Below are 24,301 nucleotides of genomic sequence, written 5' to 3'. Positions count from 1 at the left end.
TTCGCTGAGGCTCCCCTCGCTGGGAAACCCCACCTCCGGACTTCCGTTGCCAGCGAAGCCCCCGTTTTTGCACTGCAGCATCGCAAAAACACGGAAGTCCAGAGGTGGGGTTTCCCATGGAGGGGAGCCTCAGGGGAATCCCAGCAGTGCAAAACGGGCGCTTCGGCTGGCAAAAGAGGTGAGTTTTGGGCTAGCACGCATTAATTGCTTTTACATTGATTTCTATGGGAAACATAGTTTCGTCTTACATACCTTTCACCTTACAAACCTCATCCCGGAACCAATTAAGTTCGTAAGATGAGGTATCACTGTATTTCAAACAAATGAATAAAAAGTGCTCATGTACATATCTTGTATTCATCCATAAATCTGTGGCAGCCAATTGCAAAGCAACAGAGCCCCCAAGAAGATGCAGAGTGTCAAAGGAGTAACTGCTTAGTGGGTAGCATTTATTTATTTAGCACATTGCATACAATGTCAGGTAAATCTACACATTCTAGACACAATGCAGGCAATTCAATTCAAATCAAATCAACCTTTATTGTCAATATGCAACATGTGTACAATGAGATTGGTTGAGCCAATCTGGCCCACCGGCCACATGTTTGACAGCCCAGGTCTAGATTGCTAATTTATTCTGTTTGGCACTTGCGCATCTATCCTTGGTACACTGTGTGGGGTGACCTAGCTTTACATCAATTAACTAGTGGTGCTGGCTCTTCCAGGCTTCTCTATCAGTCTCACTTTGCCTTGGCTTGTGTTACGATGCTTCATGTCTGACCAGGACCAACCCAGGCTTCTGCTCCCCCCCGCAAATGCAGCTAGGTCCCCATCCCCACCAAAGTGGTATCCATTTATCTATTACAAATATTACATGCTTTTGAACTGCTGGGTAGTAGGAGTTAGGGATTGAGCGACAGGAGCTCACTCTATCTCACGGAGCCAAGCTCAAATCGCTGGTGTGCAGACCATTTCTGCCCAGCAGTTTCAGCATCATTAAGCCATTGCGTGGGAGTTCACCTCAAGTTTTAACCAAAATATGGACCAAATCCATACTTATAAAGGATTCAACAAGGCAAATGTGTTTAAAGAGACAAACATACCTGCTCTTTTGGACTTGGTGTACATGTTTTCAATGCATTTCAGAAAGGTGATTGGATTTACAATTTCAAAATCATAGTGTTAAATAGGACAGGTTTGCAACAGGGATGTGAACTGTGAATTACCAAATGCTTCTGTCTCTATTGCTAATCCATCCTATTACAAAAACAAAATGATTGCAACCTAGTTTAGATGTTGTGGTAAATGTTCAGTGTTACTTGAACATTAGGCAGGCTTCTATCTTCCTGGCCAGGCTTTTTCCCAAGTGCTGGGATAAGATTGGATAACAGCACAATAAAAGCTTGACTTGGCACCAAGTTTTTGTTGTTTTTAATGTTTCAATGCATTTAGATTTATAATTTTAATATGGTTTCATTTGTTGTTTTAACTTTTGATTGGGAGCCGCAAAGAATTTGGCAAGAAGATAGTTAGCTATATAAATAGCTTGGATGGATGGATGGATGGATGGATGGATGGACCTGTAGATGTTCTCCCAACCTTCTCTCTTGTTTTGACTATGAGGGGGGGGGGATCAAAAGCTTTATGTCCATTTTAGCTAGCAATTATTTATTGCTTTGAATCTGGTTGTGTGATTTGTATTCATTATAGTTCAGGAAACAAATCGATAAGCCATGTTTAGAATTTTAATTTCTGCCTTAGAAAATAGCCATAGACAATTTGTCCTGGTTTTGGAACACACATTTCTATTTTGGATAGAAAATAGAAATATTTTCTGATTGGGTCCTTCTGAAAAAAGAGAGGGAAATGTACATTATAGGTAATCCTCAATTTATGATTACATTTGAGACTGGAACTTCCATTGCTAAGCGAGATGGTTGTTAAGTGACCCGCAACCAATTTTATGACCTTTTTTGCCATGGATATTAAGTGACACACATGGTTGTTAAACTAATCTGGATTACCCTAATAACTTTGCTTGTCGAAAGTTAGATGGGAAAATCACAAATGAACACATGACCACAGAACGCTGCAACTGTCATTGTGCTGGTTACCAAGCATCCAAATTTTGATCACGTGACCATAAAAATGAGGTAATAATGGTAAGCATGAGGATCGGTCGTAAGTCATTTTTTCAATGCCACCGAAATTTCAAACTCTCACTAAATGAATAGTTGTAAGTCAAAGACCACCTGCCTTTATTTATTTATTTTTATTTATTGTTAGAATTGAAAGGGACCATGCAGGTCATCAAGTCCAACCCCCTGCCTGAGCAGGCATCTTAAAGCACCCCAGCCAAGTGGCAGTCCAATCTCCTCTTGAAAGTGTCCAGAGTTGGGGAGTTCACAACCTCCGCAGGCAGGTTGTTCCACTGGTTGATCACTCTGACCATCAGGAAGTCCTTCCTTACTTCTAGGTTGAATCTCTCCTTGGTCAGCTTCCAGCCGTTGTTCCTCATCCAGCCCTCGGTGCTCTGGAGAATAGAGTGGCCCCCTCCTCTCTGTGCAACCCCTCATATACCTGTATTCAGCTATCATGTCCCCTCTGGCCCTCCTTTTCTCTAGGCTATTCATGCCCAGTTCCCGCAATCTCTCTTCGTAAGTCTTGGTTTCAAGTCCCCTAATCATTTTGGTTGCTCTTTTCTGCACCTTCTTCAGAGTTTCAATGTCTCTTTTGAAGTGTGGTGACCAGAACTGGATGCAGTACTCCAGATGTGGTCTGACCAGGGCATAGTAGAGTGGTATTAATACTTCCCTGGTCTTGGAGTGTATCCCCTTGTTGATGCAGCTTAGGATAGTGTTGGCTTTTTTGGCCGCTGCTGCACATTGCTGGTTCATGTTTAGTTGATTATCCACCAAGACTCCAAGATCTCTTTCGCAGTCACTACTGCTAAGTGGGGTTTCTCCCAGGCTGTATGTGTGTCTAGGGTTTTTTTTAACCAAGGTGAAGGACTTTGCTCTTGTCGACGTTGAACATCATGTTGTTAGTGTGGGCCCATAGTATTAATCTGTCTAGATCTTTCTGTATTTTGAGCCTGTCCTCTAGGACAGCTTGGTGTCATCTGTGAATCTGATTAGTTCCCCTTCTACTTCCTCGTCCAGGTCATTGATGAAAATATTGAAGAGTACAGGGCCCAGGACGGAACCCTGTGGTACCCCACTGCCTACCTTCTTCCGTGTGGATTTGGAACCATTGAGGACAACTCATTGTGTGCGGTTGAACAGCCAACTGTTTATCCATCTGCATGTGTTGTAACCTACCCTGTTTTTTTCTAATTTGTGGATTAGGAAGTTGTGGTCAACTTTATCAAAAGTTTTGCTGAAGTCCAAGTATATGAGGTCTACTGCGTTGTGTTGGTCCACTGATTTGGTTATAGTGTTCAAAAATTATATGAGGTTGGTTTGGCATGATTTGTTTTTGACAAACCCGTGCTGACTGTTGGATATAATGTCGTTTGTTTCTAGGTAGTGCCAAAGTTGTTTTTTAATTATTTTCTCCAGTATTTTTCCAGGTATAGAAGTCAGACTGATTGGTCTGTAGTTGCCTGGGTCAGTCTTTTTACCTTTTTTGTGGATGGGGACTACGTCAGCTCGTTTCCAGTCTTCCAGAAGGTCTCCGGTGGTCCAGGATTTTTGGTAGATGAGGAGAAGTGGTTCCGCAATGGTGTCTGCCAGTTCTTTTAGGACTCTGGGGTGAAGTCCGTCTGGCCCTGGTAATTTGTACTCATTGAGTTCCCACAAGTAGTCCTTTATTGTGTTTTTGTCTATGTTGAGTTCGGTCCCGGGGCTATTTGTTGCAGACTTGCAGGTTGGTTGGTAGGTGGTTCCATTTTGTGTGAAGACTGATGCAAAGTAGGTGTTGAGCAGCTGTGCTTTGTCTCTGTTGTCTGTGATTTCATTACTGTCTTCGTTTTTTAGTGTAGTGACTGTTTCCTTGATTTTCTTCTTGTTGTTTATGTGCTGGAAGAAACTTTTTTTGTTGTCTTTGACTTTCGTTGCAAGGTATTGTTCGTGTTGGGCCTTTGCTGTTTTTATTTTTTGTTTGCAGGTTTTGGCTGTTTGCTGATATTCCGCTTTGGTTATGAGTCCTTCTTTCCATTTTTTGTATTTGGCTTTTTTTTTCTTTTATGTTGTCTGCGAGTTCTTTGTCTAGCCAAGCTGGTTTCATTTTGGTTTTCCTGTTTTTCTTTTTCATGGGGATTGTATTGTTTTCGGCATCTATGATACTGTTTTTAGGGCCTCCCAGGCTTCCTGGGTGGTTTTACCCTTTAGAAGTTCCTTCCAGGTTTTTTTTCCCCCCAGGTTTGCTCTGAGCTCGTTGCATTTTTGCACTATAGTAGATAATATTTCAGTTCTCTATGCTTTCATGACTGGAAGAATGCTAGTGTTAACAAAGTAATAATTGCAGCAGTCAAAATCTGGGTAACTTTGCTGAAGCTAAACAAGGTAACTAGTAAGGAAGAAGATTTCCACACTTTTCAGAGTACTGTATAAGACACACTTTTCTCCCCCTAAAAGAAGGTGGAAATATCAGTGTGTCTTATACATCGAATACAGCCATTTTTGGCCTCCCGAAACCCTGCCCCACATCTCATTTTTTGCAAAAATGGGCCTGTTTTTCATGAAAACAGGATGCAAAGAGAGTTTGGGAAATCTGCAGAGTGCTCCTGGGATCTGGGAGGAGCAAAAACAGAATGCCTGGAGGGCTTGGGAGCCCAAAAATGGATGTGCAGAGAGTTTGGGAGCCTGCAGAGTGCTCCCGGGGGCTGGGGAGGGCAAAAACTATTTTTTTCTGTTTTTCCCTTTGAAATCTTGGTGCGTCTTATACTCTGGTGTGTCTTATAGTCCGAAAAATATGGTACCTAGAATCTCAAGGCTGTAAACTAGCTAGGGAAATAAAAATTAATTAATGAACCCTTTGAGGGCCTTGTTACTTTTAATTATGACTACATGCTCTTAAGACAGCCTGTTGTGTGTATCAGTTAAAGCAGAAGTGTCAAACTGGTGGCCTGCGGGCCGGACGCATCACACACAGGCTACGCCCACCCCAGTTCCGTTAGTGGGGAAAACCTCATGAAACATCACTTGATGGCAACATGACACCATGGATTTGACACCCGTGAGCTAAGGCAACAGGCAAGAACGAAAAAAACGCGACATCTAGCCCACCTTCAGCATAAAGCTAACTGGGTGGTCTTGTGCCAGCATCTTTCTCTCAGCCCTAGGAGGGAGGCAATGGCAAACCACTTCCAAAAAACTTTGTCAGGAAAACTGCGAAGATCTATCCAGGCAATCTTTAAGAATCAGACACGATTGAATGGAAGGAGAAAAAAATGCCCTCTAACTTGCTGTCTTACATAATTCAAGCATGCAGTAACGGAGACAATTGACCCTCATTAGCTATCACAGCCTTTAGGTGACCTCAATGTTACACATTAGCCAAGTCTCTTTCATATGATCAAGACAGGATTGCTGTATGGAAGACTATGACAGTACAAACGTTCCATTATTTTGTTCATGTTATACAAATTATTTTAAGTGGTTTATTTATTTTATTCCATATCTTTGTCCCCCGTCTCACATAAATGACTCTTCTGGGAAAAATGATAGAATTTGCATTCTAAATCGAACATTCTAGCATTCAGTTCTATCGATACTGTTTGTTACATTTTTTTCCTATTGTCTTTGCATCTTCAAATATATTAAATATTTTAGATTATTTATTTAATTTTGATTATTTGTTTAATTTAATTTGGACAGTGCCTGACTCCAACTGAGATTGGGCAGTTCGCAAATAGTATTGTAAAAACCAATATAATATTGGATTTACATGCTGTTTTTTATTACTGTTGTTAGCTGCCCCGAGTCTATGGAGAGGGGCGGCATACAAATCCAATAAATAATAATAATAATAATAATAATAATAATAATAATAATAATAATAATAATAATATCAACCAAAAGAATGATGGCATCTGGCCGCAATATACAAACATAAAATAAAATCTAAAAACAGGGACCCCATGTGTCTCAGTTTGGGAGATCAACCAGTTCTTCCTGATTTACCAAACACCAACACAGTGGGAGCCACACAGATTTCAGGGGGAATCTTATTCTGAACGTCAGGAACCACAACGGAGGGGACACAGTTCCAAGGTATTGAGCTAAAAGATGTTGAGAGAAGCTCCACTTATGGCACCAGTCTAGAAACCAGAAATCTGAACTAATCCTGATGAGAACAAAGTTAGCTGGGTAATCTTGGGTCAATCAATCTCTCAGCCCTAATAAGGAAGCAATGGTAAGTCCGTTTCAAAACACCTTACCAAGGAAATTGCATGAAATAATCCTGGCAGTCACATGAAGTCAATGATGAAGACATAACTGACTGGCTGACTGACTGAATGGTTTAAATGAATAGACCTGGAGTTCACCACCTCTTCTGGTCAGTGTTCCCTCTAATATTTTTTTTTGGGGGGGGGGGGGGGGCGGAAAAGTATAGTCTCTGAGCGGCAGTCCCTTCGGGACTGGGTGGCACAGAAATAATAAATAAATAAATAAACAAACAAACAAACAAATAAAAAACAAACCTGTTTTGCCTCAGAGAATTTCAAAATAAAATACTGTACTGTGTGTCTATAACAGTGAGCTCATAATAGGGCAACTCTATCAATATCAAAATGCCACTTAAATAGTTGAGCTAGTTTCAAACTAGATTTTGATTTTCTTTCTCTCTTCCTTAATCCCATTCTTTTTCTTTCTCTTTTCCTTCCTCTCTTTTTTCTATCTGTTTCTCTCTCTCTCTCCTTCCCTCTCACTCTTTCCCTCTCGGCTTCTGGGCAGGTTTGGAAAACTCTTGAGTTGATTATGATTTTTAAGTGAGCGATTGCTCACTGCTCAGCTTAGAGGGAACTATGCTGCTGGTATTCATCAGCCCAACACAAACCAGACCTCCAAGAACATGACCTATGCCTTTAATCACACAGCTTGTATCACCAGCATCTTGTATTAAACCCACAAGAAGATTGACAACCAGTGCAGCTGGTGAAGCAGAGTGCCTCACTTGATCTTGATTGTATCCCTCTATTGAAGCAATTTAGGATTAGTGATCTTTAGTGGCCTTTCACTAATAAGTGACTAACTAGTCTAGATTAGATTAGACTAGATTAGTGACCTTAGTGACCTTTTGAATGCAGCTATACCAGGGGTAGGCAAAGTTGGCTCTTCTATGACATGTGGACTTCAACTCCCAGATTATACCCAAGTCTATTTTTTTATTTTTTTATTTATTTTATTTATTTATTGGATTTGTATGCCGACCCTCTCCGTAGATTCGGGGCGGCTAACAACAATGATAAAAACAGTATGTAGAAATCCAATTAATAAAACAACTAAAAACCCTTATAATAAAACCAAACATACACACAAACATACCATGCATAACTTGTAATGGCCTGGGGGAAAGAATATCTTAACTCCCCCATGCCTGGCGGCATAAGTGAGTCTTGAGTAGTTTACGAAAGACAGGGAGGGTGGGGGCAGTTCTAATCTCCAGGGGGACTTGGTTCCAGAGGGCCGGGGCCGCCACAGAGAAGGCTCATTACATATTTATTTTATTTATTTATTTATTTATTAGATTTGTATGCCGCCCCTCTCTGAAGACTCGGGGCGGCTAACAACAGTATAAAAAGACAATGTAAACAAATCTAATATTAAAAAACAATCTAAAAAACCCCAATTTAAAGAACCACTCATACATACAAGCATACCATGTATAAATTCTATAAGCCTAGGGGGAAGGGAAATTTCAATTCCCCCATATTTGTTTGTTTGTTTGCATTTATAAAAAGGACTCAGAGCAGCTTTGAAACTCAAGGTCTCCAGTTCCTTCCCATGAGACCCAAGCAAATATTGGATTGAACAAACATGTGGAGAAAGGTGATTTCAAACACCAAGGGCAGGCCTTCATTATTTACATTTATAACATATTTTGTCTTCTTTCCTCATTAAAGGCCAATCCTCAGGGAAGCAGCAAAGCATTAAAAAGCCATTTATGATAAATTAAAACAGATTGATTGAATGGATGGCTCAGCAACCTCAGTCTGGACAGGGATCTGGGTGAAGGGATATCTGTCCGCATTGAAAGCTGATTAAAACCAGGTCCAGCTGAAGTGAACAAGAAGGAAATTCCACAGCCAGGGAGATGGAAAATGTGCTCTCTCTTTGGCTGAGCACAGCATCTCACTGGCAGATGTATTCGTCTCAAGGGAGCCTCTGCACTGGATCTTTAATTGATGGGCAGGTGCATAAGAATTCAGCACGCCATCAGATATTCACATTCTAAGTCACGCAAGGCTGTGCATGCAGGGGACTTTACAAACACTCTGCAAAGGGACGACAAATTAACAATGCAGGGTTATTCAAAAAGAATGAACCACTTTCATGATGCATTGCTTCAGTTCTCAAGCATTGTCATGTAATAGTCAGTGACCATTTGAAAGAGGAGTTATCTAACTTTTGTTTACCCTCAGAATGGTGAGTCTTTAAGAAAAGGTGTTCTGCATTGGGGCCCCAAGATCTTGCTCCTTGTGATTGGCCTGAGAGATGACCAGACCTAATCGTGTGTGATATTTTCTTGCGGAGATAAATAAAAGATTGAGTTTATGTTCCACTGTGACCCACTAACCTCGATGACCTTAAACATTGAATAGCAACAATGATAAACTTGGTGGATTGTGATATGCTGATAGATGCCTAGGATTATTTTATCACACTGATGTTGCCCATGCTGTAGGCGGTGGCCACATTGAGCACATGTAAGACAGGAAATAAAAGTTGGTTGTGAGTAGAATACGTGTGACTTGGCTGGAGTTTTATGGAGTTTAACTTTTGCTTAATAAAATATTGTGTCGTGAAATCGGTTCATTCTTTTTGAATAACCCTGTAGGAAAGAATGTTGCTTTTTTCTCCCCCCTGAGCAAAGAACACGATGTCCTTGAAAGCTGGAGAAGAGCCACCACATCCATTTCCTTCCCTGGTATCAGCCTGTTTCTTTCAGGATTATCTATCATGACTCTACAGTCAGCAACAGCATCTTCTCTGCTAGAGCCAAGGTCAAGCTATGAAATTCAAAAAGATAAAGGGGAAAAAATGAGAGAGAGAGAGAGGGAGAGAGAGAGAGATCCTAATTTAACAACATCACTTTCTTTTGGTAAATATGAGGAAGAATGTTTTCTTGCCAATAATATTCACTTTCATTAATTCACTTTTCACAGAATGGTAATTCTGGAGGGAAATTTCATTAAGAGCCACAGTGTTGCAGTGGTTAGAGTGCAGTACTGCAGGCTACTTCTGTTGACTGCTGGCTATCTCCAGTTTGACAGTTCAAATCCCACCAGGTTGACTCAGCCTTCTATCCTTCCAAGGTGGGTAAAATGAGGACCCAGGTTGTTGGGGTCAATATGCTGATTCTGTAAAACCACTTAGAGAGGGCTGGTAAAGCACTGTGAAGTGGTATATAAGTCTAAATGCTATTACTATTAAAGCAGCTTTTCTCAGCTTGTTACTCTCTCTTGATGTACATTCCCAAGATATTTTACTCCCTGAAAGGAGACCAAATTGTTCCTCACCTCTTTTGAAACAAATGTTTAAACCCTGTGAATGCAGAGTTTGGGAAAGGACTGTTTTGATAGCACAGTCCAACTCATTAGATGTTTGCCTTGGCCTGCTGTGTGATTTTTCTGGTTATCAAAGAATGTCTCTTTTAAAATCTCTACCCCCTTCTTCTAGGGTCTTGAATGTCAGGGTTAAAACTTGTTTAAAGTATTTCTTTATGTTTCTTGATATATTATACCGCACTAACTTTATTCTCTGCTACAAGGTTTCTGTACGCTATATTTGCCATTATAATTTCCCATTATTGTTCATATAAGCCTCTCCAACATTGTTAGCAAGCAGCTGCATAGGAGCATCATTAATCAGTCCAACAGGAGATGGGATCTATTTGTTCTTCATTTTAAGAGGATCTGAACACAAATTATGCTTCTTTGGGAATTAAAACAGGCAGATCCAAGGACGGATGGGATCAGGGTGTAAAGGCACTCTATTCTCACCAAGGTCCTTTATGCTGGCACCCAAATTTAAAATGGCCACAATGCAGAAGTGCTTTGCTGCTCTTTTGAGGGGGGTGGGGGTGTCTTTTTTCAATTTCCTAGTTTAGTCTACAGCTCTGATATTCCCTGGAAATGTGCCATACTAATAATGTTGATCATCAAGAGGAAAAACTTTGTTTTAATTTCCTTTATCAAACTTTATCTCTTCGGGGTACTCTGGTTCCCAGAAATAGAGATTCGTTCGTTCAGTCAGTCAGTCAGTCAATTCCAGCATACTGGCTGTCTGAGAGCTGCCATTCAGTGAGGAGAGGCTGCATTGGTCTTTGGGCAGCTTGGAAACTAATGCAATAAGTGATTCTCCTTTAAGAACTGCAAACTGGAGAAGGAGACTGGCTTACTGAGTACCACGGGTGGGGTGGTGGTTAATGAATATAAGGTGATGGGGAGCACAGGTGAGCAGCCCTCACAAGAGTTTCTCTTTGAGATTGTCAGTGAATGCCAGGAAAGAAGTAAAGCAGACAATAGCAAACCAGGTTTGTGTTTGTGTTCCTTTCTTTTTTCTTTTTGTTTTGGAACCTGACACATTCATTCATTCATTCATTCGGTCATTCATTCATTCGGTCATTCATTCACTCACTCACTCACTCACTCACTCACTCACTCACTCACTCATTCATTCATTCATTCATTCATGATGTTACTGTGGCCACCCAACTCACAGTTGCCATTCTGGGCAACTTGCAAAGGATTTATCTGCGAGACCGCCTTCTGCCACATGAATCCCAGCGGCCGGTTAGGTCCCACAGAGTTGGCATTCTCCGGGTTTCGTCGACTAAACAATGTCGGCTGGCGGGACCCAGGGGAAGAGCCTTCTCTGTGGTGGCCCTGACCCTCTGGAACCAGCTCCCCCCAGAGATTAGGACTGCCCCCACCCTCCTTGCCTTTCGTAAACGTCTTAAAACCCACCTCTGCCGTCACGCATGGGGGAGCTGAGACATCTCCCCCTTGCCTATGTAGTTTTATGTATGGTATTGTATGCTTTTTATATAATGGAGTTTTTTAGTTTTTTAATGTAAATTGTTATTTTAGACTTCAATATTAGATTTGTTATGGTATATTGTTTTATCACTGCTGTGAGCCGCCCCGAGTCTATGGAGAGGGGCGGCATACAAATCTAATAAAAGAGAACAAAAGAGAACCAGCAAGAATAAAAACAATAAATGCAGCTGAACCAAAGCACAATAATATTTCATGCTCTCATTCCATTGCAGGATGGGCTCATTCACCATCTTAGCTCAATGCCCAGGGAAAAACCAGGTCTGCAAAGCTTTAGGGAAGAGCCATCCAAACTAAATAAGAGATTACTCTTATTATTCAGCCTTGGAAGGAACCTGTTTTTTTTTTAATGTCAATGATTGATTGTGGCATAATTCAAGAATCTCCAGTCATATCTAAAATTCATTAAAGCATGCAAAAAGACATAAATAGGCAAAGTGGACTGTATCTCTGAGAATTCTTTGCCACTTCTGTAATGACAGGAGTGATGGGAGTCAAAAATCGTCTAGTCCTACATTAAGAGAACTCTGTCTTCCAAAACTAATTGCAGCCTCTCAATCATAGTTCCCTCTAAGCTGAGCAGTGAGCAATCGCTCACTTAAAAATCATCATCAACTCAGAGTTTTCCAAACCTGCCCAGAAGCCGAGAGGGAAAGAGTGAGAGGGAAGGAGAGAGAGAGGAAGAGAGGAAGAGAGAGAAACAGATAGAAAAAAGAGAGGAAGGAAAAGAGAAAGAAAAAGAATGGGAGTAAGGAAGAGAGAAAGAAAATCAAAATCTAGTTTGAAACTAGCTCAACTATTTAAGTGACATTTTGATATTGATAGAGTTGCCCTATTATGAGCTCACTGTTATAGACACACAGTACAGTATTTTATTTTGAAATTCTCTGAGGCAAAACAGGGTGGGTTTTTTGTTTGTTTGTTTGTTTTATTTATTTATTTATTTATTATTTCTGTGCCGTCCAGTCCCAAAGAGACTGCCGCTCAGACACTATACTTTTCCGCCCACCCCAAAAAAAAATTAGAGGGAACACTGCTCTCAATGGCCATAAACTAGCAGGGAGATAAGAACTGATGGGTTTGTTCTTATAAATGGGCCCATTACCTTCAGGAGATGTTGCGCTGTGTAGAATCCAGCTGGTCCACTGCCTACAATACATATTCTAGGTCTGAACTCGGCTGTGGAAAGAAGCCGTTTGATTCCTGAGAGCAGAAAAAAAGAGAGCAGAGATACCTGAGAGTAGAGATTACATACTGGTAGTCCTGGATTTACAAACATTTTTGTGTAATGACCATCTGAAGTTCCAACAGCACTGAAAAAAGTACCGCATTTTTCAAAGGATAAGAGACACCGGAGTATAAGACACACCTTAGTTTTGGGGGAGGAAAACAGGGGGCAGGAAATCTACCAGGTATTCGGAGAGGGGCGGCATACAAATCTAATTAATAGTAGTAATAATAATAATAATAATAATAATAATAATAACAATAATAATAATAATATGTTGAAACTGACATTATTATTATTATTATTATTATTATTATTATTATTATTATTATTATTATTATTATTATTATCTATTGCCAATACAGCCTTGGAGCAACTTCTGAAACCAGTAAATTCCACACTGCTATTCTTCATCCAATATTTAGATATTGGTTTGAATTTTAAAATGCATTTATATTTCTGCATCATTTTATAAGCAAAAAATGTAAAGATGAGAAATAGAAAGATAAGATAAAAATTCAGCTGGTGTTAGTTATAAATCGTTATGAAAGCTCTGAATTTAAAAAAAAAATCAAAATATACAAACTAAAAATAATATGTACATGTTCAGATAAAAGGTTAGTACAAGCCTGGAACAACAATTTCAACTTAATTTTTATGAAATACATCTGAATGATTTTCTTACTACTGTATTTTATATCATTGCATGACTTTACACTGTCTGGTGTTTACATTATCCAATGCGCTGCAGATTCCTTGCCAATGTATTTATCTATGACAGTAAATTCATTCATAATCTCATTCCTTATGCTGTACATTAACACTGGTGTAAAATCGTTCATTTATTACAGCAAAATAAAAATAAAAAAAATCCAGAGGCCAGAGATCATAGAATTAATCAGAGACGTGAAGGACTAGACACGAGTCACGACAGCCTTTTTTTTTTCCAGTGCAACAACCTTGGCATTTATTGTCTTTTCTTTCTGCATTACAACATGCAAAGAAATGTCCAAGTATGTCGCTAAAAAAAGAATCTTACAAATACTGCCTCTATCATTCATTATCTGCCCCAGGATCTCAAGAAATGGGTGCCATGTAGAAAAAAGAGTATTTCACACCTAATTTTTACTTTTTACTTGAGCTTAACTTCTTTCAGATCTTTCATTCACATTTATGATGGGAGAGAGAAAAATGTTGTTGAGAAAAACCTGAGCAGCAAGAACATACTATTCCACGACAGCCAAATAAAGTAAATCCAAATCGCTTGCTGAAAGCACTAAAATGAAGATCAAGTTTAAATATTTTAGCCCCACAATGTAAAGCATTACTAAAGTCATTGGAGAAGATTCCCGATGCTTTCTGAAAATGAAAGGCTGAGAGAAAATAAAATGACTAGATACGATCAGTGAATTCACAAGCAGAAATTTAAAAGAACACAAAGAAGACATTACTGGCAAGCTATCCCGGAGCAATTATGCCCGTTGGGTCACAAAGTGTTGGAAATAACAAGGTAAGTATTAGCTTCCTTCAGACAGCTTGCACAACAACTGCTTTAATTCCCAGGTGAATTATTATTATTATTATTATTATTATTATTATTATTATTATTATTATTAATTAGATTTGTATGCCGCTCCTCTCCGTAGACTATTTTAGGAGAGAAAGGATTAAATACAGGTAATACTCGACTTACGACCACAATTAAGTCCCAGAATTTATGTTCTCAGTGAGAAATTTGTTAAGTGACATTTTGTCCCATTTTATAACAATTCTTGCCTCATGCGTTAAGTGAATCACGGCAGTAATTAAATCAGTAACATGTTTGTTAAGTGAATCTTAACCCACTGACTTCTGCGTGTTAGAACCTTGCAAAAGGTGATTACATGACTGCAACCATCTTAAACACAAATCAGATGGCAAGGATCTGAATGCAAATCAAAACACCATGGGGATGATGTAAAGATTGTAAGCAGTATTGGGTTCCTACCTGGACGGCGGGTGGGGGCGATGGGGAACAGCGCCCCGGTAGCAGAAATGCAGCTGCATGCACATCTCTGGGTGACCGGAGCAAGATTTGGCTTCTGGAAGCAAAATCTAACAAGAGGGCACGCGTGTGTGAGAGATTTTGGTGATTTTCTGCTTTCATGCATCACTGAAATCTTGCATGCTCACATATCTTCTCACAAGATTTGCTTTCTGCGCAAGCACAGAAGCCAAATCTCACTCCGGTATGCCCACCCACCAGGCGCACATACATCCCCATGGGAAGAGCCTTCTCTGTGGCGGCCCCGACCCTATGGAACCAGCTCCCCCCAGAGATCAGGACTGCCCCCACCCTCCTTGCCTTTCGTAAACTTCTTAAAACCCACCTCTGCCATCAGGCATGGGGGAACTGAGACATCTCCCCTTGCCTATGTAATTTTATGTATGGAATGTTTGTGTGTATGCTTTTATATAAGGGTTTTTTAAGGTTTTTTAATGTAAAATTATTATTTTAGATTTTAATATTAGATTTGTTATTGTATATTGTTTTTGTCACTGCTGTGAGCCACCCCGAGTCTGTGGAGAGGGGCGGCATACAAATGTAATAAATAATAATAATAATAACAACAACAACAATAATAATAATGCCCACTGGTCACCCAGAACTGCGTTTGTATCAGCACCGGTAGTTGGAATCCCCACCTGATCATAAGTGTGGAAAATGGTCATAAGTCACTTTTTTCAGTGCCATTATAACTCCAAACTATCCCTAATGATCCGTTGTAAGTCAAGGACTACCGATTCTTCTTTGGCTAAATCCTGGCAGGAGTGAATCAAGTGGGGGATATCAACCTTTGTACTTCTGATGTGTTCACTGCTATATTAAGCAAGGTCTTCTGTTGGTAACAGGAGACCAGGATAGATCAGGCTAATTACAGATAGTCCTCAATTTACAACAGTTCATTTAGTGATCATTTGAAATTACAACGCACTATTTTTTCATACAACCATTGTAGCATCCTCCTGGTCACAGGGTCAACATTCAGATTCTTGGCAACTAACTCATATTGATGACAGTTGTGGTGCTCCGGGATCATGTTATCAACTTTTCCGATCTTTTGACAAGCAAAGTCAATGGGGAACAACCATGATACCAGCTTAACAATTGCAATGATTCACTTAACAATTGCAGCAAGAAAGGTCGTAAAGGGGGCAAAACACACTTAACAAATGTCTCACTCAGCAACAAAACAGTTGGGCTTGACTGTGGTCATAATTTGTGGATTACCTGTATGTTATTCCGTGGTAAGGATTTACACAGATTGAGTGCGGCCACTGAAGAGTCCTTGCTTTTTACACATTCCCCAAATGTACTTCCTACAGAAGTAATACAGAGAGAAGGGCCCCCAGAACTTTGGACAGGGTCTAACCCAAGTATGTGACCTTTGAACATTCTTGTTCAAACGTATCCACGGCTTTGGAGATCATAACTACGAAACAAACCAATTCTTAGAGATCACATTCTTCTTAGGCTCTTTATTAACCTGATTTGATGTCAGCCAAGACTATGTACAAATGATTCCCACCAAATGGACAGCCAAATTGATCTTTAAACCCAACAATAAACTTTTCCTTCCCTTCTCTTAAGGGTACGTATATCTATGTTTCATTAAATGAACTAGCCGTTCATAAACAAATATGTATACGTGCAACAGTTGTTTACAATTGTACCTTTTCAGGAAATGTCAGGAATACTCCTCAGCAGCATTAGACACTATGGCACCACTATCCTGGCCCAGGACTACAATGCCAGCATTCTGAAATAGGCATTATAATAGAGATCCTCCAAAAAGTTGGCTGCATATTTTAATTTGCCTTGGTGGTGCAGTGGTTAGAGTGCAGTATTGCAACCTACTATTGCTGATCACCAGCTGGCAGCAGTTTGGCAGATCAAATCTCACAGGATAAAGATTGACTCAGCTTTCCATCCTTCCAAGGTCGGTAAAATGAGGACCCAGATTGTTGGGGACAATATGCTGACTCTCTGTAAACCGTTTAGAGAGGGCTGTAAAGCACCGTGAAGTGGTATATAAGTTTAAATGCTATTGCTAATTTGCAAATTAAGCACTCTGCTTTAAAAAATGCAAAGGTACAGCAACAGCATCACGCCAACCTCCTGGGTTTACAAACTTGTAGTGCTCAAGTGGAAAAAAAATAAAGGGAACACTTAAATAATACAACCTAGATCTGAATGAATGAAATATTCTCATTGAATACTTCCTTTTTACAAAGTTGAATGTGTTGACAACAAAATAAAATTGATTGTCAATCAGTGCTGCTTCCTAAGAGGACAGTTTGATTTCACAGAAGTTTGATTTACTTGGAGTTATATTCTGTTGTTTAAGAATTCCCTTTATTTTTTTGAGTACTACTGTATATAAAGACTTACAGGGAGAAATGGCAATCTTTTTTCTTTTCACAAGAGCACCATACTATAAAATCTCCTTGTGCTGATACTGCAACCTGTCTCATCAAGAGCTCATCATCCTTACCATAGGCACTGTAAGGCAAACGACTTGCAGAGGGCCATTTCTCCCCTTATCACCTGAAACGCTTGATTGGGCCTCCCCACTTATATTTCCCCCTACCTCCTTCAATTTGGACCAACTTCTTCGACTTGATCTTTTATAAATAAACTGAACTCTAAATACAACCAGTCCCAGAAGTGCTTTTCTAGCGGGAACGGGAGACCCAGCGTAGTTGATCCAGCCAATCTTCCCAAAACCCAGACTCTCCCGCCCCCTTTTCCTTTCACCGTAATTACGTTTTCTTAATATTTTTTGCAAAGACCAGGAGACTGGACTATGGCTCTCTCGATCCTTAGCCATAGCCTTCCGCCCCTTTGGAATCTCACTGTTTTTAAGCCTCCCGTTTGTTCTTGGACTGCCAGATCTTTCTGCAATCCCCCCCCCCCCGTTAAGATTCACAATCTGCAGCAAAATATGAGAGATCACTCACCAGCTACAGGACTTTTGGGCGGCAAAATCCCGAGCGCAGAAAGACGGCGGCCGCAGCCGAGGATCCCCCCGGTACGGCTCATCGGGAGAGCGGCGTGACAGCGTCAAACCACAGCGCTTACCCCGCCACTTTTACCCGGCTTTCATCAGAACGCAAGGGAGCCAATCATAGGAGGCAAAATATATACTATTAGCATAGATCCGCCCACCGGTCGCCGGAAAACTTCATTGTTTGGCCACGCCCCCATGATCCAGTCAAATGCCTATCAGATCGATTGCTGTGAGACCTTTATTGACCAATCCGGAAATCGAGAGTCTACGAAACGGAACGCAGAGTGTACACTCCGTTCTTAGTAGTACCGTGTATGCTTCACTCAACGAAACATGTAAAACGTAGGTTGAGTAACTAGGTTATTTCGATTTTGCATAAGCTGGGTTTGCAAATGGGGTTAAAAAACCATAACAATTTAATAAAATCATGGTTGTTTTATTTATTTATTTATTTATTTATTTTTGTCAAACATGTACAAGATAGTTGGTATTGGTATAAACATAAACATAAGCAAAGTAGGTACAGGTAAATTTGGCCAATAGGACAGTAGGATAGGGACGGTAGGTGCAATGGTGAGCTTAAGTCCCTTACAGACCTCTTAGGAACGGGGTGAGGTCGACTGTAGACAGTCTAAGGTTAAAATTTTTAGGGAAGAAACCACAGAATCAGGTAGTGCAATACATGCATTGATCACTCTATTGCTGAAGTCGTATTATCTGTAATTGGGTTTGGAGCGGTTTAGGTTGAATGTGAATCTCTTGTTTGCTCATGTATTATTGCGGTTGAAAGTGAAGTATTCATTGACAGGACATTATGGAAGATGATTTCATGAACTACATTTAAATCAGATTGAAGGTGATGTTGTTCTAAATTGTTTAAGCCCAAAATTTCAAGTCTGGTGGAATAAGGTATTCTGTTGCGAACAGAGGAGTGGAGGACTCTTCTTGTGAAATATTTCTGGACTCTTTTCGATTGTATTAATGTCCAAAATGCAGTGTGGGTCCCATATAGGTGAGCTGTATTCGAGAACTGGTCTAGCAAATGTTTTGTATGCTCTGGTTAGCAGTGTAATATTGCCAGAGAAGAAGCTACGGAAGATTAAATTAACAACTCTTAGTGCCTTTTTAGCAATGTTGTTACAGTGGGCTCTGACATTTAGGTCATTAGATATGAGTACTCCAAGGTCCTTGACAGAGTGAGGGTCGTCTACAAGGCCATGTCCTCCAAGCTTGTATTTTGTGTTCCGATTCTTTTTGCCTATGTATAAGACAGAGCATTTATTGATTCTCATAATGCATTGAACTATAAACTAGCCTAACATTTATGCTGTGTATATGTGGTCAGTTATGATATACAATATTAAACTATGGCTTTGATAGTTAACCTAGGGCAATGATTGCGAATCTATGGCACGCATGACATAGGTGGCACATGGAGCCATATCTGCTGGCACGATAGCGTTGCCTTAGCTCAGTTCCAATGCGCATGGGTATGTCGGCCAGCTGATTTTCAGCTCTCATGGAGGCCAGGGAGGCCATTTTCGGTTTCCAGAGGGCCTCCAGAGGGATGGGGAATGGCAAAAATGTGGGGAGGGCCCCCAGAGTGCAGAGGGATGGGGAAGGTAAGTCACTGGAGCCTGGGAAGGGTGAAAAACGGGCCTACCGGGCCCACCAGAAGTTGGGGAACCAGCTATTTCTGGCCTCCAGGGGAGCAGAGGTGCAGTTTCACCCTCCCCAGGCATTGAATTATGGGTGTGGGCACTCGCGCATGTGCAATAGTGCATGGCACAGGCTTTCGGCACCAGAGGGGGGAAAGGCTCACTGTCACTGGCCTAGGGTTACCAGATGTCTGAACAAGCAAAGGTGGACACAGATAACTGGAAGGGAGAACAAATGGGGGAGAAGAGGACACAGTGAATGTTCAACTTTCTGGGCATCTGTGTCCAAAGTTATAGCAAAATACTGCCAGACTGTAAAGTAGTTAGGTCTGCATGGATATGAAATTACTTTTTACCACTCAGAAAGTCTATCCGTTCAATTGCAATATTTTCCAATACTTTTTTTATCCTCAACAACAGATGCTAGCAATAATATAGAATCAATCCCAATGTGCTTTCTTACATTTCAAATTTTACTATGGAAATGTATGAGGAATTATATGATTTACAGACTTCCATGACTATAGATTTGAGAGGGGTCAGGGGAAGAATCATTTTCAAATCTGTCAATAAGGAAAGAAAGAACAGATAATTTATAAGGTCTCAGTACATTAATGTTTGAATGACTACTGCTATGAAATAGCCCAGTTTAAAACACAACCAAAACATTCAGAAAGCCAGAGAGCATTTGATTTTAAGGCTATGGTCCCAGACTGAAGACCTGAGGACAAAAAACAAGGCTTGTCCTTTTGCCAGATAAAACCCAGTGATAGGGAGTAGGGATCAACAATCCAGAAGAAAAAAAATGAGCTGGAAAATTATGCAGTTTTTCAGAGTACAGTTACATTCTGTCCAGTGCAACATAATACTGTACTCTGTCATGATTTTACATACAATTTCCGCATTTTTCTTCTTCTTCTTCTTCTTCTTCTTCTTCTTCTTCTTCTTCTTCTTCTTCTTCTTCTTCTTTTTCTTTTTCTTCTCCTCCTCCTCCTTCTCCATCTCCTCCTCCTCCTCCTCATTATTATTATTATTATTATTATTATTATTATTATTATTATTATTATTTTGCTCTTTCTACTTAGCTAAACAAGGAAAGCATGTCCAGATAAGAAACCAATCTTACGCTACATTTAATGTAAATGTGCAAAGAAAAAAAATTCCTCCAAGAATCTATTCAAAAGAAAAACAGCTGTATTTTATATAAGTGTGCCAAGAATTGTTTGTTTGAAAGTCTTTGAGGCTGAATAAAAAACATAGATCTGCTTTGTTTAGATCCTATCTGGATTACTGTAGTCACTTCTGAGCACTACACTGTAAGGATTCAGATAAACTGAAACAAATTTAGATAACAGCCATGAGAAAAACTAGAGGATCAGAAAAAGGGCTTGTGAAAAAAGATTGAGCTGAGCAACTTTAGCCTTGAAAAGAGAAGGTTGGAAAGGAGTTACACGATAACTCTCTTCAAATACTTGAAAGGATGTCATGGAAAAAAGGTCATAACCTAGTTCAAAGTGCCAGATGTGGAATAATGGATTTAAGTTAGAAAAAGGCAAATCTGATTTAATGCAAATTGTTATTCCTAATAATAAACTGTTCAGAAGTGGATCCAGTTACAGTACCTAGAGAAGTAGTGAACTATTCAAATGGAACTAGCCAACCCTCTTCAGTTTGGATTACTGCATTTAGCAGATTAGTTTTGACCAGACAAATGGCTTCTTTGAACTTTATGTTTATATAATTTCTGCAATTTCAGTAAATTCTTCATAATTTTAATGAGATGTCTCTTGCCCCCAATTTCCATATTAAACCTTGGCAACTTGAAAAATACAGAAAGAGTTTGCCACTAAACAAGCCTTTCCTTAGCTCATCAGATGGAGAATCTGGTCAACAATTTTTTGTGGACAGAAGCTTAGCACTGTTAATCATGGTACTCATCCTTAATTAGTTCCAGGAAATGAGATGAGTACCCAACGGTTTTTTCCCATAAGGAATAATGTAATGAGTCACAAGGCGGTTGGCACCAACAAGTTCTAGCTTGTGTGTTGAGTACCAAATGATGAGTACCAGGACAAAATTTTCATATCAAAATATATTGAGCATCAAATTAAATTGAGTTTCAAAGCAGTTGAGTGTCAGGGTACCACTGTACTTAGAATTATATGAAACTTGCCAAAAGTAAGTTGCATTAGATATATGGAAATGTCCATTCGGATCTTATGCATTGTTTGCCTGTGAGTTCCCTTAACTGTCATTTTATTTTCAAGTTTACTAATTTAGAATGGTAGCCTCTATGTTCTGCTTTGAACAGAATGCTAAATCATAATTCAATTTGTTTTTGCTTAACTTTATTTGTAAAACCGATCACAACGGATTGTTCAACAAATCATAATACAAGTAGTCCTCAACATACAATAGTTTGTTTCGTGACACACTTTGGACCTTTGCAACATCCCCACGGTCACAAGATTCAAGCTTGACAACTGGTCCGTATTTATGATAGTTGCAGTGTTTTGCCGTCATGTGAGCTTCTGATAAGCAAAGTCGATGGAGAAACCAGATTCACTTAACAGCCATGTTACTAACTTAACAACTGCAGTGATTTAATAACTTAATCACTCAATAACTGGCAAGACGGTTGAAAAATGGGGCAAATCTCACTTTAACAAATGTATCACCTAGCAGCAGAAAAGTTGGGCTCAATTGCCATAAGTCGAGGACTAAATGTAGTTTAAGGTCTTGGCTTAATGTTAGGTCAGAATTCAACTATCTGAATTTTGTCACCACACAAATGGATTTCTGCTTTTTTTTTTTTACTTTTCTCCCCCATTTCCCTCCCATTTCTATTCTGGAAATTCTTCTAACAGGAAGAATCATGGGGATGCTGTGATAGTCATATGTGACTTATCAATGCTATTGTAATCTTAAGGTTTCTAAACATTGTAAGTCAAGGACTTCCTGTAATAATATAGTGGGCATTTTGGCGTCAACCAAACCTTTAACATATAAACCAAACCGATATATGTACTTATTTTTTTCAAATTATGAAAACAAAATGTATTCTGTCTTATAGAAATGATTAGTTTCAACAAAGAATTGTTGAAAGAACAATTCAAATTAAAAACAAAAGAAGAACTAGAAGAAAAGGGGAGAACTTTAGATTGGTGGACAAACTTACAGATTCAGGATGTATATCAAAACGATAAGGCAGGAATTGGGTTCCAAGTGGGAAAGAGCGGTCTAGATAAGATAATATTGGGAAGAGATACAAAATTAATTGGTAAAATTTGTAAATTTTTGATTAACTATGAAATGGAGGTGGAGATAGTTAAAGAAAATATGATCAGCTGGGCAAAAAAGCCTTTGGTTATTTGATCGAATTAGATAAATGAGAAAAAGTCTGGTCCTTTAATTTGCAAATCACCAGGTCAATTGCATTTAAAGAAAATCAATGCAAAATGTTTTACCGTTGGCATTTAGCACCCAGAGAATATAAAAAATGTTTCCAAATGTATCACCGTTGTGTTGGAAGTGTAAAAAAGAAAAAGGATCCTTTTTTCACGCATGGTGGATATGCACTAAAACAAGAACCTACTGAGATATGATAGGGAAATGGTTAACAGAAATTCGAAAAGAAAAAATAGAGAAAAGGCCAGAATTTTTTTTAATGGGGATCTTCAACAAAGCATATAAAAAAGAAGATAGATACTTGACCACCCATAAACGCACCCTTGTGTGCGTTTTTCTTGTATGTTTGTGTGTTATGTGTTTTGTTTTAAATATTTTTTTTTAAAAAGAAATGATTAGTTTATATTATTATGGAAAAGTTAAAAGTTGGTGTTTGATTGTCAATGCTTTATTCTACTGCAACAGAGAGTCGGAAGTCAATGCTTTTTTTCCCCCTTCCTCCCGTCCTCACTTGTTTTTCCCCTTTTCCTCCCCACTGTGTCTTACTATTTGCTTTTGTATTTTGTATTTTATTCTATAATCTAATAAATTGTTTAAATCAGAAAAATCAGCAGACAGTAAAGACCCAAAAACTATATTCTGCTTGAAATCTTTTACTAATGTTCTAGTATCATAATGGCGAATCTATGGCACGCATGCTACAGGTGGCATATGGAGCCATATCTGGAGGGTTCAGGGAGTGCAAAAAACAGCCCAACTGGCAAGCCAGAAGTTCAGAAAACAAACTTATGGTTTGCCCATAATGCTGTTTTTTACACTCCGGGGCTTCAGGAAGCTTCCCTGAACCCTCTGGAGTGGAAAAAAACAGCACAATGGGCAAGCTGGAAGTCTGTTTTTTCCGAACTTCCTGTTTGCCTGTTTGGCCGTTTTTTCACCATCCTAGGCTTCAGTGAGGCCTGTGCGTCTGCGCAGGGGTTGTACGGGTGTATGTGCATGCATGGGAGGCGAGGGGAAATGGTGTGAGCACGTGCATGCATGCTAACACACCTACACTCATCCTTTTGGCACCCGAACCAAAAACAGTTCGCCATCACCGTTCTAGTGTGTAGCTTCAGTAATTACCTGTCCTTTATTGGTAATAGATTTTTGAAAATACATCTCTGTTTTTCAATTAAGTACATAAAATAATACAACGACAAAAACCCCTGGCAATCATCTGTTGTGTCAGTCTTTACAAGCTTGATGCCCTATGGAGGTTATGAGGTTGTAGTTCTAATCATTCCTTTACAGCCATAGTTCAGGGAGTTGTACTTGAAGCTTTCTGAGTCACCCCAGTTTGGGAAAGGCTCATATGTTGAAGGATGAGTATATTGTGCCCATCTCAGAACTATTCTTGTTTCCAGACCATGCCTTTTTTAAAAAAGAAGCTATTTATTTAAGGCCTTGGAGCCAAAAATAACTTCCTAAAAGGTCCATTAGATAATCCATCCATGGAAAAATAACGCAAGGTTACGTAAACTATCTTTTAAAAATATATCACATAGCTGCCACATCGTATTTCATCGGGTGAGCTTTGATCTGCAGAATTATGAATATTTACAACTTCCATAGAAATAATGAAAAATGTACCACAGATTGTGGTGCCCTGACATTGACAGTTTTCTGTTTAATTAGTAAGTAGCTGGGGAAACTGAAGACTTTTATGTAAAAACAGTCTGTTTTGTGCTGCAAA

The 24,301-nt window shown here is 39.5% G+C and overlaps 1 protein-coding gene across 1 annotated transcript in view; it reads right to left on the bottom strand.

Moving 5' to 3' along the window:
• FDXR (ferredoxin reductase) overlaps positions 1-17,590 on the bottom strand; it is a 46,483-nt gene extending 28,893 nt beyond the window's left edge. The window contains exons 1-2 of the mRNA XM_070735952.1: positions 17,454-17,590; positions 12,330-12,427 (exon numbers count right to left, since the gene is read on the bottom strand). Coding sequence (XP_070592053.1) covers positions 12,330-12,427; positions 17,454-17,535 — 180 coding nt within the window. The 5' untranslated portion in view covers positions 17,536-17,590. The remainder of the gene's footprint in view (positions 1-12,329; positions 12,428-17,453) is intronic.
• Positions 17,591-24,301: the final 6,711 nt, after the last annotated feature.

The sequence above is a fragment of the Erythrolamprus reginae genome, chromosome 2 (genome assembly GCF_031021105.1).
Source record: "Erythrolamprus reginae isolate rEryReg1 chromosome 2, rEryReg1.hap1, whole genome shotgun sequence".
Taxonomy (NCBI): domain Eukaryota; kingdom Metazoa; phylum Chordata; class Lepidosauria; order Squamata; family Dipsadidae; genus Erythrolamprus; species Erythrolamprus reginae.
This window is presented reverse-complemented; position numbering and strand designations above follow the sequence as displayed.